Consider the following 13,344-nt stretch of genomic DNA (forward strand, 5'->3'; position numbering starts at 1 on the left):
ATCAAGAATTCAATAGTAAGAGCGTTATATATGGCTCTTAGGTAAGGCCTTACTTCTCAACTTTTAGATCAAATTAGTTAGCCGTTAAATCAAATTAGTTAATCTAATCCAATAATGAAGAGATAAAACCTCATCTAAAGGCCATATATAGAATGACTATATTTTATTGATCGACAATAATGCAAAGTTGGGCCGTAAAGAGACCAAGATAAACCCAAAAGTCAAGCACAGAAACATAAACAAAATGGCTAGCGAAAGCCCGCATAAAATTGAGATCAATTCATAAGTATTATGAAAAGGCAACTTGGATTGTCATCTCCCCATATCTAAAATCCAACTAGCAAATATTTAAATCAGACAGGTGACTTAGCAAGATGCCCCAAAAAATTAGGAAAGGGAGACTTGGTAATCAACATATTATTGTCAAATTGTTGATTTTAAATAATTTAAGCGAAAAAAATCCCAGATGTAATTGAAATGGTAATCTCATGTCCTAAGCTTGCTATATTCATCATCAATGGCTATTTCAATTAGCACAAAGACAACCCAACTGCCCACTGAGCCATTGACTAGGATCAAATGCCAAACATACAAAAATATTGGTTCCTCTTACTTGTTCAATTGCTGGCTAATGCTTCAATCACACAAGACTGAAAGATTTGATGACTAAACTACAAATTAATCTTTTGCCTCAGTACAAGGAACTTTCATTTGCAACAATCATTTAACAGCAACCAAAAGCACAAATTAAAAGACAGAACGTTCAATAAAGACAGAGATGAATCCTGGTTAAAGCTTAAAACTATCCAACAAAACACATAAACATGAACAAAGTGCTACCAGTTCGAAAGGACAAACAACCAGATTGCCCATATGTACTACTACTAACAAACCCAGCTAACCTAAACAACCACTAAAATACCAAACTAAAACAGAGTCGTCATATTAAACACAAACATCAGTGGAGATAACCCAATTAAAAATCATCAGCTTCATCACTCCTTGGAGGTCTTGTTGATGAGGGACTTGTGAATGTGGGGGATGACACCACCACCAGCGATGGTTCCTTTGATGAGAGTGTCAAGCTCTTCATCTCCCCTAATGGCCAGTTGCAGATGCCTTGGTGTGATTCTCTTCACCTTGAGATCTTTGCTTGCATTTCCAGCCAACTCGAGAACCTCAGCTGTCAGGTACTCAAGGATTGAGGCCAAGTACACGGCAGCATTGGCTCCAACGCGGCCATGTGCTGCAATTCTGGATTTCAGCTGCCTGTGAATTCGACCCACCGGAAACTACACATACCCAATTGCAAAAGCAACACCAACAACACAAATTAAACTAATCCAATGCAACTCATGAGCAATAAACATGATCACAACAAGTATTTTGGTTCAGATTCTATGAATTTAATAAATTAGAGGATTTAATGAATTGAAAATTTCGAGGAATACCTGGATACCAGCACGCGATGAACGGGAAACAGGCCTCTTCTTGTCCTTCTCCTTCTCCTTGTCCTTGTTAGCTGCTGTGGTTTTCGCTGCCAAAAGCCCCTTCCCGCCTTTGCCCGCCATTTCTGTCTGTAAAAATTATTTTCAAAATTCACAAATAATAAAATAATAAAACCCAAAACGATAAGATAAACAGGAGACCTAAAAAGCTAAACCAATCAGGACTTCAGAGCAAGTTGAAATTCTGATTTTAATAAACAGAAAAATATTTAGGAGAAAGTTATGCAAATCTGACACTGAAACACCGTCGGTGAATAAAATGAAGGCAAATCTAGACTAAGTATTTACAAACAAAAATAAATAAATATCCAAACTCGGTTGATGAAGTGAAACGAGAACCAGATCTGTAAAAGTATCGATGAGATCAAAGTGGGAAAATTCAGAAAATTCAAGTTTAAATATAGACTACAAAATTGTACAAACCACAAACTTCAAACGAAGAAAAGGGTCTAGATCTGGGCTTAGCTCTGCTCGCCGAACCCAAAAATGAAAAATTGGTAAAGTCAACAAAGCAGCATCCAAAGAAAGTGAAGAAAAAACCCTAATTTAGAAACACAATTCTCTACGACAGCACAAAGACAGGTTTAGAGAGAGAAATCTAACACAGATTAACAGAGAGAGAGAGAGAGAGAGAGGAAAAAAAACCTGAAGGGTTCTCGGGAAGCTGAAGAAGGAAGGGAACTGTAGAGATAGGAAAATTAAGAGGGAAAGAGGTTTTGGAGGAGAGTGTGCGTATTTTATCCAAAGCGGGTCGTGAATATGGAGCGGGTTTCGGTTTGTTTTAAATGTGGTCAGACCAAAAGGCGGTTTCTTTTGGGTGGGAAATTGGAAAATTTCCCAATTTCGATTTCAAATTTTTCCCACTTTACCAACTCCACCCCTCCCCCAAAGCTCACCAAATCTTTTACATCTTTCCCACTGTTGTCTATTGCCAAGCCTTCATGTCCTTTTCTTTTTTGGGGGGTAGGAAGTTACATATTTTGTATTATTAAATAATGAGTTGCATCTCGCAGGTATGAACTAAGTTAATTAAAATGGAAGTGCTCTCCACACTGCAACTGAATTCGAATCCTCCTCTCCATAATTTATAGTAGAATATCGATTGTATAAATAATATTAATAGGTTGCATCTCAAATTTTAGTAAAAATGGGTTTATTTTGTCTATTCTTGAAATTTTAAATTTATTAAAGATAATTAAATTGGGCAAAGCCCAAAAGGATTGGAAACCTAGCAGGCCCGCCCGAACGGTAGGAAGTTGGCAATGTGGGGTTGTTTTGGGCTTAGTTTTTGGGGTTTGTTGCTCCACACTTTCGTGGGGTCTAGTTTTTGTATGTTGGTCTTGGGGTTAAGACCACCTCCTCTGTTTGGGTTTTCTTCTTTTTGTTCCCTTGTGAGCTTTAATGAATTTTTTATTTTTTATTTTTCTATTTTTTGGGGTGAATTATTTTTAGAGCATCTACAATCATGCTCCCTGTTTTTACAAATTTTTTTATAAAAAAAATTAGCTAAATACACACAAAAGCTTTTGTAGGAGTTCTCTATAAAATTTGAACTCCAATGATACTATCTTGTTTAGGGAGTCATAAATATTATAATTATTTTTTTAATTCAATATAATTGATATAAAAAATAGTATGAAAAAATAGCTAGTGTTAATTACAAGTTTAAAATATGCATAAAATAAATTATAGGGAGCCACTAGGAGTCTTTTTTCTCTCCTCATATTTAGGAGCTCCTAGAGGTCTCCCTATCTTAAGAGATGGATAGGAAGCATGGTTAGAATTGTATTTTTCCAATTCTTCCTTAAAATTTATCTAAAGAAGTGATTTAGATAGCCATTACGGATGCTATTAGTTGCAAAGAATTTGGAAGATATGATATTTGAAGGGCTAAATGCATTCATTTTTCACATTGCTTCTCTTTCCCATTTCACTAGGTTTGCACACTTTACCTTAAAGTATAAATAAATTAACCTTGAGTGTGAGACTTTCTATGTGTATAATGAATGTGTAGGGTCCAAACTTTGCTGCAATCAATTGGTAATTGAAAATTCTTTAAGCCTCATGCATCCTTGTGTAGCCACCTGGCTCCAAAATGAAGAAAATCAGGAAGATGTCTCCCATGGATGTTTTGTGGAAAACAAAAATGATAACAAAAGTTAAAGCAAAAGAATGAGTGGAGATTTTGTTTTGGTTTAAAGGAGACTTACTGACCCCAAGGGCAACATCACAAAGAAAAATAATTAATGGTGCTTTTGCCTGGCACCCTTTTTATTTTTTTGGTTTAACAAAAAACCCATAAATTAATGAACCTTTATAAAAAGTCAAAAAAGTGAAAGGCCATTGCTTTTGTGCCTAATAAGTGACTGCAAGAAATTCAGAGCTGTAGAACTTGTGACTCAGATTTTTCCACCGTGTGTAATTTTAAACATGGCAATTCACTGTTTTACTGCAAAGAAGTGCCATGTACAATGGATCAAAAACATTTGTCACCTCATTTCTACCCTAGTTTACCTTTTATTCACTAGCTTTGCTATCTTGTACCAAAAATGTCAATGGGTTTCTTCAGAGGAAAGTAGAAACTAAAGAAAAGGGGGTTGTGCAAGAGGAAAGGGATTGAAAACCAGGGAAAGCAAATGCATGGAGAAAAATGAAAAAAAAAGTATAGGGTTTGATGATGATGATATGGACTACACTTCGCAAACCATAAGAATTGGCTGAATTATTTGTGTAAATTATTATTATTTTGTTTGGTAGAAAGTGAGTTTTCTTTGAGACTTGATAAGCTTGTATATTTCGAAGGGATTTGATTCGTAAGATAAATTTACTAAAAAAAACTTTACAAAAAAGAAAAAGAAAAAAAGATTTCAAATACAAGCCAGTCCAAAAGAACAACCGACATAATTAAGAAACTAGAAAAAACATAAAACTCAAGATAAGTCTGATTATGACTTGACATAACATGTCACACCACAAAATGGCAAACAAGTGGACGACACATAGAGCAAAATTCATCTTAATAGTTTTGTACACAAAGATGCCCATGTATATTAAAGGTTTATAAATTGGATCTACATTATTCTTGTTGTATAAAGATATTATAATTAATATGGTCAATAGGGTCTAGTCGAGTGAAAAAGGGTATTGATTTGCATACCAGTGGTCCAGGTTTGAACTACCATGACACATTTATAGTGTGTGAGTGTATGTGAATAACCCTTACTTTATAATTTAGATTATTGCTCGTGTGTGTGTGACACATGCAGTCTTGGATATGAAAACCAAAAATTACTGAGGAGAAGAAATGACCTTACTAATTTTTCTTTCTTTTTTGGAATATAGTTGGTTATTTTATGTGGGCAATATTAACTTTATTCTTAAATGAAATTTGGTATGAGACTTAAGGTATGTTTTTTTTTGGAGATTCACTATTATACCTAATATAAGGGCCCAGATTATAAAAATACCTCATACAAAATGGACTTTAAAAACACACCCAAAATTCATTTACAGCATAACAAAGAGGGTTTTAACTTCTTATAAATTACAAAACAACCATCAATTTCTTAAACAAGTCCAATCCCAAAATCTCATAAAAATACCCAAAATACTAAATATGGCATCAAAGTAATTTAATAATCAATATTAAATTCAATAAGGCTAACTGTCATTTTTTGGATTTTTTTTGGGTTTGTTTATAGAAATTCAATGGTGTAGGGTTTATTTATAATATTAGTGCTAAGAATTGGTATATCACTAAATATCTCTTCTTCTTTTTTTATGGAGTTTTGCTTTATAGGGATGTATAGGTATATAGTTTTGCTTGATAGGATTTCCCTTTTACATGGTGGTGATGTTTTGTGGAAACCAATTTTACACACAAGTTTTTTTGATGAATCACTGTTGATAAAAGTTATTTAGCAACAAAAAAAAAACTTTAGTAAGAATAAAATTATGGTCCAACATCTGCCACCACAATTTTAATTTTAGCTTTTCACAATAGGGCCATTTTAATACGTCATTTTATACAAAAAAAATTTAGAAAGTCTATTTATACAAAAAACATTAGACTTAAAAGTTTTGGGTAAATTACTCAAATGATTCTCAAACTTATACATGATTTACATTTTGGTCCATCAACTAAATTATTCGTTCAAATGGTCCATCAACTTTATATTATTCACTCAAGTGGTAATACGGTCTAATTTTCTATTAGATTTAACCTAATTTTAGGGTAAATAATGACCAATGTTCCCTTATATTTAACAAAAATATTGACATAATGTAACGGTAAGACAAATGGAGCGAATAATATAGAGTTGATAGACCATTTGAATGAATAATTTAATTGAAAGACTAAAATGTAAATTGAGTATAAGTTTGAGGACCATTTGAGTAATTTACCATAAAGGTTTTTTTTTAATATTAAAAAATGTCTTGTTATGTCTATTTATGAAAGTGCCATTTTATTTCTACACACATCGGCCTATTTGGAAAAAGAAGCCCATTTGACACGGCATGTCGTTTTAGATGGGTATTTAGTCCAGACAACATTTTATTTTGGAGGCCCACCAAGAAAGGACATAGACGTGTGTGGGGCCTACTGACCCTAAAGTGGTTCTCCATCCCTCTATAGGGCCCACAACTGAAATCCAGCCCGAGAGGGAGGCACTTGTGTGTATGTGTTAATTTCTTGCTGGTTGACCAGATATTGACTTACACAAAAAGGATTCGAATGTTAATTCCAAATCATTTTTGTTTAATACGTAGAAAAAAAAAACTTTGGTAAATGACCCACTATTGTAGTGGTTTAAAGTATTTAAGTAAAGTCCTGAGTTCGAATCATAGCATTCGTGTAGTGTGTGAGTTTAGTACACTATCGTCCCTTTCAATAAGACAGATCATCAAAAAAGATAAAGAAAAAAAACTTTGGATCAATAAAAGGAAAAGTAAATTAAAATTAAATGTCTTCGCATATCGGAATAATGACAACATACGTAATAATTAATTTGGTTTTCTAATCAAATTGGGTGATATTATCAAAGTTTTGTTGTGATTAATTTAGTTTATCTTTTACAAAAAAAATTAATTAAAAATCACCAGTTTAGATTTGGTAGTCTTAAAGGGAAACCATGACTCTGTCAAGTAAATGACACGTATAGGGTTTCATATTTACATAGTGGTAATTATTCCGACTAAGTAATTATCACATCAAAGCTAGCTTCCAATTTCGTTATGGTAAACAGCTAGCTTTCGATTTCAAGCAGGTGATGCACTTTGTGAGTTGTTATGCAAAGAGGAAATTATGTAACATGATTAGGATACTACTTGCTTGTTTGTTTGCTTCATACTTCATTTTTATGCGAATCGCAGTTTGATATATATACAAAAATAATTCATAAAAAATATAAAAAGAAAAATTTTCGCACGCGTATCATACTGCTATTCGCATGAGGAGGGAAGTACTGTTCATATTATTATATAAATAAATTCAAAACCATTATTTTCAAGAAAACGATGGAACAATTGCTTATTCATAACAAAACTAAGCAAATCATGACACGTTGAGGGCATTTGAACCTCAAAATGATGAGAACCCCCATGTTGGAAAAGCAAAAATTTGGTCATGTCCATAAAAAAAGTAAAATCAATTCTTTTATAAAGTGCTAATCTCTGGAAATGGGAGGTAATGTTTTGTGCACCTTCCATGCACAACCAAAGAAAAGCAAACAAATTTCTGCCATATATACTTATCCTAAGCAACTAAATGATAACAGCTAAGGCAAAACCTGACTTTGAGAAATAAGCATAAGCTTTACCATACCTTTAATTATGGATCATCCACTCAGTCTTTCCCATGCTTTCGAGTAAATTCCTTATCGAGGAAAAATACAAGGATAGTGCAACGCCATATTTGATCATGAATATGCATAAAGTCACATAAAAGATAATTGGACTTTTTATTATTTGAATTGTGTAGATAATGATAGTATGGCTATGGTCCAATTCATTTGGGACCCTACGGATTCGTCCAATTCATTTGGGACCCTACGGATTCACTCTTTTTCCTATTCAAAGATCAGCCTTTTATGATTATCTCTGTGTTTTCACATCGATAATTCTTTACAGATGAAGAGATGTCAAAGGGGCTTCTTACTTTCCAAGCAGATCTTCCTACATCTATATATAAACATTGGTTTATCAAGAATACGCAAGAAAGGTACTTCAAATTGTTTGCCATTACATTATCCTCATTATGTTCCGGATTGTAATCTCTAATAAAAAATATAGCTCCATGAGCAAAAGCTCATACGTGGACGGTAGTTGGAGTCGGCGGCTCTCCCAGGGTTCCCTAATGCGGTATCTAAATCCAAAGTATATAGTCTCGTTAATCTTTCTCGACAAACTTCTTGTCTTATACATATATACTACAAAAGATTGAACATACTCAATAGAGCATTTAGGTCACACCCCGTACATCTACATCGAGATTTCAACTCTAACTATCCATTATCTTGAGTTAAAATATATATATAAATGTATATTTTTCGACCAATGTATAAGAATGATTGGTATCATATTGAGTATTGACCTCAATAATTTCGTTGAAGTAGTTGTAACTTGTAATGTGAAACCCAAGATAGATAGATATCATAGATTAAGAAGAGGATTAATAAGGCACTAACCATTTCATCACGTCATAATTATAATTAAAGACCATAGAGCATTGTTTTATATTACAAGCCTGCAAGATGTAAAAACAGCAGAGGGAACGCTTGACTTCTCCTTAAGGCATCGCATTTCTTTATAACGAAGTTGACCAAAACCTCAATTAACGTTGTGTTTTAAATTTGGGTGATTAATTATTGTTTTGGCAATGCTTGTGGAATAGTTTATCATTTTAAGATTCGATTTGGATGCACCCTCCTCAAAGCAAGCATTAGTCTAAGAAAAAACCCTCATTTATCAACTCAATAAACTACGATTATCCACACTATACCTTATTCAACCCCACAAGTAACAACAAAAGGAAAAAAAAAAAGCCATTGATGCTCATTCATTATGAATCACACATACAAGTGTGGGCCGTGAGATCGTAAGCTACTATAACTAGCATATTTGACATGACAATACATTTTGAAAAACACTTGCTTCCTTCCTTGGAATTAGGAATTCATACTTTCTTGCCAATTACAGTTTGATATGTGTGCATATAGTTTTCTTTTTGATGAATTATTTTTGTGTATGTATCAAACTGTAATTTGCGGGAAATAAAAATGTCTCTTTCTGGAGAAGGAGAGAAGCAGTGTCCATACATTTCCTCCTCTTTCTTGTGGATCCTTCAAAGTCAAGGCAATGGTGACCCAAAGGATGTTCAATAATTTTGAGTTTTTGTGTGGATAAAACACAAAGGACTTGTACTCGTCATAAGGTCACATCAAGTGGCGTTATCACAATAAGTGTAAACATTGGGGACCATCTAGAGAGTACGTAATTTCAGTGGGGCATATTGCAATTTTAATAGTGTACTTGAGGGCCCATTTTTACCTGAAATTCTAACACTTTATTTTTCTTTTTAAACCCACATTACCTTACTTTTGTCCGCATGAAATCAATGGGCTAGTTCTGTGAACGGGCTTGAAATCTGGACTTATCCAAACCCAACTTTTTTCTCTCCACTTTCTCTCGCAAACGACAGCGATGGGATTTAAATTTTGAACGGGGGTTACTCTGATGAAGCAATCTAACGGCTCTCACCACCACGTATATGACACGTGTCTGAAGATCACAGAAACGAGACATAACTGACATTACACAAACCAACCGCTTTTCATCAAGAAAAGGAAAATGCCCCTGCTTTCCAAAATAAGCCCTGCTTCCGGTTTCAGCAATATCCAATCCAAGTTTCCTTTTTGGAAAAAGAAAAGAAAAATAAAAGTGGCACCAAGTAACCAACGGTCATTGAATGTGGACCCCATCACCTCTCTTTGTATGATTTTCTTGGCCCAGGCTTTCATTTTTTTCACTTATCGTTTTTCTTTCTTTATAGCTTTTCCCCATCACTTTGGTTTCCCAACTTTCTCACAAATTTTACCTCATTATCGGAGACAAACTTAATTGCTACAGGAATAACACTGTTTTATAATTTTCGGTCAATAATGTTATGTTATGTAGAAGTATTAGTACGAGTGTCATAGTATTATTAGTCGAGATAAGCACAATAGTGTTATTCTCATTTCATGAAAGTCTTTCTCCACAATTCTTATATAGCATTTGATTTATAATCCAAATTATGGTGTATTTTTAATCTACACTTAAAAAAGAGGAATTTCATTTGTAATAGAAATTTGATAATTTTTATGGGGGACAATAGCTATTTACCATGTTTGACCAAAAAAAAAAAAAAAAAACTAGTTACCATTACTACACGCGTACTTCTGGAAAATTGGTTAAGAAAAAAGCTTCCAGAAAATAAAGCAAAAAAGTTACTACGGAAAAGAAAAAAGGGACCGTGTTAATTTCAGGTTCACCAAGGGCTTTTATGTCAAAGAAGGCGCGCCAACCACCGCAATTTTAACTTGGGAGTTAGAAGGATGAAATGACAATACGACCCTAGTGCGCGTTCAGCCATGTGGCCTCAAAATTTGTCCCAATTAAACTCTCATCTGTACCTGGCAGAGGATATTTCCGTCAGAACACAATCTTAAAAAAATAAAAAATAAACCATAACAGATGATGGTTTTTGGAAATTGAGGCGGTTTTGGGATTTGAGAGCCTCCGTATCACGAGGGGGCAAACCACCCCGTCATTTCACCAAAAGGCTGAGGATATTTTCGTCATGGAAAATGCGGACCCAAGTCCCCACGTCGCAACCAGACCATAACGTGTCACCCGGGACCAACGACAGCACAACGAACCGGGTTCGGCCGAGACACGTGCCTCACCCACGACGGATTAGATACTATGCCACGTAGGATTTACATGTGGCAGTCAAGTCCCAGTCAGCAGTACCCGCCCCTCCTCTTTTTATAGCTCACACCATCTGCTCTGTGGACTCTATAGCTGTTTAAACACAGGAAGCTCTCATTTCATTTTCACCTTTCACCTCTCTCTCCCTCTCTCTGATTTTTCTAGGTTCCGTCGCCGGGAAAAATGGAGTTTCGGCGGCCGATCGTCTACCTAATGACGAAAGCAGGATAACAAGCAGCATCATGACGTTCTCGCGCCTTCGCGTATCTCGGGAACCCTAACCGTATCAGAGAAAATCCTACGCAAAAGCGACTTTTACTTGGCAGAGTTTCGAAGTTATTCCATGCTTTGTTTCGCAAATTGGAGGCAAGGAAACTATATAATAATCGGAGATTAAAAGGTACTTGTTGTTCTCGCTTAAGAGCCTCGAATTTAGATAATCAGCATTGATTTTTGGCAAAATTTTCTGGATTTCTGGGTCGATTCCGTTCATCGATCTCAGTCGAGAGAAGATGCTGCAGAGTTGTCAGTGAAGGTTTTGATCGATGTATCGGCATTAGAACCATCTGCCTTTTTTGTTTTGGAGTTTGAATTTCTGCTTTCTGTTTTTGGTGCAAAATTTTAGTTTAAGTTTCTTCATTCTCGAATTTTGAAATTGAGTGCGAGTGGTCTGAGAAAATAATTGATAGTATAAGAGCTAGAGAATTTGGTGTAATTTTTTTCACTAGGAAACTCAAGAACAAGCTTTAGCCTAGTGGAAATGGAGAAAATACTGGTTTTTGAAGATCGGAGATTCTGAGAGAGAGAGCGAGTTTTTTTCTTTCCGTGAATTTGATCGCACCGATCATGCCTTTCCCAATGAAAATCCAACCAATCGATTTTCGCACGAGTCCTGAAGACGCAACCAGGTTCGAGGCGGTCAAGCCGGTGGCCAAGTCTCGGCTCAAGCGGCTCTTCGAGCGTCCATTCACAAACGTATTGAGAAGCTCCGCCGCGGCGGAGAAGGGCGGCGGCGGAATCGGCATGGAGGAGCCGCATTTCAACAAGGACGGCTTCGGCGGCGGCGGTGGGTCGGGCGAGTTCGAGCCGAGCTCGGTGTGCTTGGCGAAAATGGTCCAGAGTTTCATGGAGGAGAGCAACGAGAAGCAATCGGCTGTGGCGCGGTGCAGCCGGAACCGCTGCAACTGCTTTAACGGAAACTGCAACGACAGTTCCGAAGACGAATTGGAGGCGTTTGGCGGTTTCGGTGATTCCAACTTGGCCTCCTCTGGCGAAGCGTGTGAGCTGCTTAAGGTAAAATATCTGATTTTCTGTGTTTAACAACTTCAAAAACAGAGACTTCGTTTGTTATTGAATTTTTTAAAAATTAAAGTAGAAATAAAAATTTGTTTCCTTTTTTGGACGACAGGGTTTGGTTTCATGCCAAAGTGTGAATGAGAGGAATTTGCTAGCGGACACCGCGAAGATCGTTGAGAAAAACAAGGTGTGCAAGCGCAAAGACGACGTCTGCAGAACCGTCGTTACTGATCTTCTGTTTGCTCTCGGATACGACGCGTCGGTCTGCAAATCCCGCTGGGAAAAAACCCCTTCCTATCCCGCCGGTAATCTCTCTCTCCCCACACCTTACAAAAATATCAATGGATACGGCACCGTTTTACTGCGGAGAAAATGTAGGAAGCGAAAAAGAGTGATTTTTTTCTTCTGATTTTGCGATGTTGATGATCTTGCAGGAGAATATGATTATATAGACGTGATCGTCAAAGGGGAGAGATTGCTAATCGACATCGATTTCAGATCGGAGTTCGAAATTGCTCGGCCGACGAAGAGCTACAAAGCGATTCTGCAGACGCTTCCGTACATCTTCGTTGGGAAGCCTGATCGGCTGTGGAGGATCATCAAAATCGTATCGGAGGCGGCGAAGCAGAGCTTGAAGAAGAAGGGGATGCACATTCCGCCATGGAGGAAAGCAGAGTACATCAAGGCCAAGTGGCTGTCTCCTCACACCAGAGCTTCATCTTCACCGTCCGATTCGATGACCGAAGAAAAGACTGAGCCTTTGATCGAGACCGGCGAGTTTGAGCTAAGTCAGGGCGGGACGAACTCGGTGGTTGAGACTGAGTTGGACGAGTCGGTATTTGAGCTGTCGGAGAGTTCGGGTGAGGAAGAGAAGGCGATGGTGGCGAAGGAATGGAAACCGCCGGAGCTGAAGCCCAGGACATCGCAGACGGGGGTTAAGATGGTGACTGGTTTGGCTTCTGTCATGGAAAATGAGCCATAAAAATTTTGATATAATATTTTTTATATTTTTTTGGGATGTTTCTCTCTGTTTTTTTTCTTCTTTGTTTTTTGACTGTTAAGAGGAACTGAAAGATAGTATATGCCTGTATATGCCTATATAAGCGTTTGATCCCTTCTATGTTTTTGATGTAAGGGTCGGATTTACTGATAGCAATAAAAACTCTCAAAGAAATTAGCTTTAAAATAGTTTGTCCTCTGCTTGCTTCAAGTTGATATTAGTCTCTGTGAAATCAAGGAAAATAGCAAAAGGTGAATTTTTTGTCTGCTGTTTTATGTTTTTTTTTTCTTTTTCTTTCTGGGGGTTTATGATGTTTAATTGTTTATTGTTTACCGGAGGAGAAGATGAGCAACAGAAGTCGATGATGAAGACTGAAGAGAAGTGAGAACAGGCTCGTGCTGTCTGGGGAGCTGTGAGATTCTCCTCCCAGCATCATGTTTCTGTGATGCCAAAAGAAAAAAGGGAAGTGGAATTTTGATTAATCTTTTGGGCATGAATTTTCTACACAAACGTTTATTGGTAATCATATGGTTCTTGAATGTGGCATATCTTACTTATATTCCCAATTTT

General features: G+C 36.5%; 2 protein-coding genes across 2 annotated transcripts; one reads left to right on the top strand and one right to left on the bottom strand.

Moving 5' to 3' along the window:
* Positions 1-762: 762 nt before the first annotated feature.
* Positions 763-2,312, bottom strand: LOC103334178 (histone H2A variant 1). The gene is made up of 3 exons (XM_008237118.2): positions 2,154-2,312; positions 1,452-1,577; positions 763-1,292 (listed from the first exon to the last, which is right to left on the bottom strand). The coding sequence occupies exons 2-3, from the start codon at positions 1,569-1,571 to the stop codon at positions 996-998; spliced, it is 417 nt and encodes a 138-aa protein (XP_008235340.1). The 5' UTR covers positions 1,572-1,577; positions 2,154-2,312; the 3' UTR covers positions 763-995.
* An 8,251-nt stretch (positions 2,313-10,563) lies between these two features.
* On the top strand, positions 10,564-12,960 carry LOC103334177 (DNA-directed RNA polymerase subunit beta-beta protein, putative (DUF506)). Its single transcript, XM_008237117.2, has 3 exons — positions 10,564-11,771; positions 11,887-12,079; positions 12,209-12,960. Exons 1-3 carry the CDS (start codon positions 11,325-11,327, stop codon positions 12,754-12,756), a joined length of 1,188 nt encoding a protein of 395 aa, XP_008235339.2. The 5' UTR covers positions 10,564-11,324; the 3' UTR covers positions 12,757-12,960.
* Positions 12,961-13,344: the final 384 nt, after the last annotated feature.

The sequence above is a fragment of the Prunus mume genome, linkage group LG6, assembly GCF_029339155.1.
Source record: "Prunus mume cultivar Tortuosa linkage group LG6, ASM2933915v1, whole genome shotgun sequence".
Lineage (NCBI taxonomy): Eukaryota > Viridiplantae > Streptophyta > Magnoliopsida > Rosales > Rosaceae > Prunus > Prunus mume.

Excerpts from the sequence above, each read along its gene's own strand:
- LOC103334178 (XM_008237118.2), bottom strand. The coding sequence starts at position 1,571 with ATGGCGGGCAAAGGCGGGAAGGGGCTTTTGGCAGCGAAAACCACAGCA. Across the intron at positions 1,293-1,451 it reads CATCGCGTGCTGGTATCCAG|TTTCCGGTGGGTCGAATTCA; the intron begins GTATTCCTCGAA and ends GGGTATGTGTAG.
- LOC103334177 (XM_008237117.2), top strand. The coding sequence starts at position 11,325 with ATGCCTTTCCCAATGAAAATCCAACCAATCGATTTTCGCACGAGTCCT. Across the intron at positions 11,772-11,886 it reads AAGCGTGTGAGCTGCTTAAG|GGTTTGGTTTCATGCCAAAG; the intron begins GTAAAATATCTG and ends TTTGGACGACAG. Across the intron at positions 12,080-12,208 it reads AACCCCTTCCTATCCCGCCG|GAGAATATGATTATATAGAC; the intron begins GTAATCTCTCTC and ends ATGATCTTGCAG.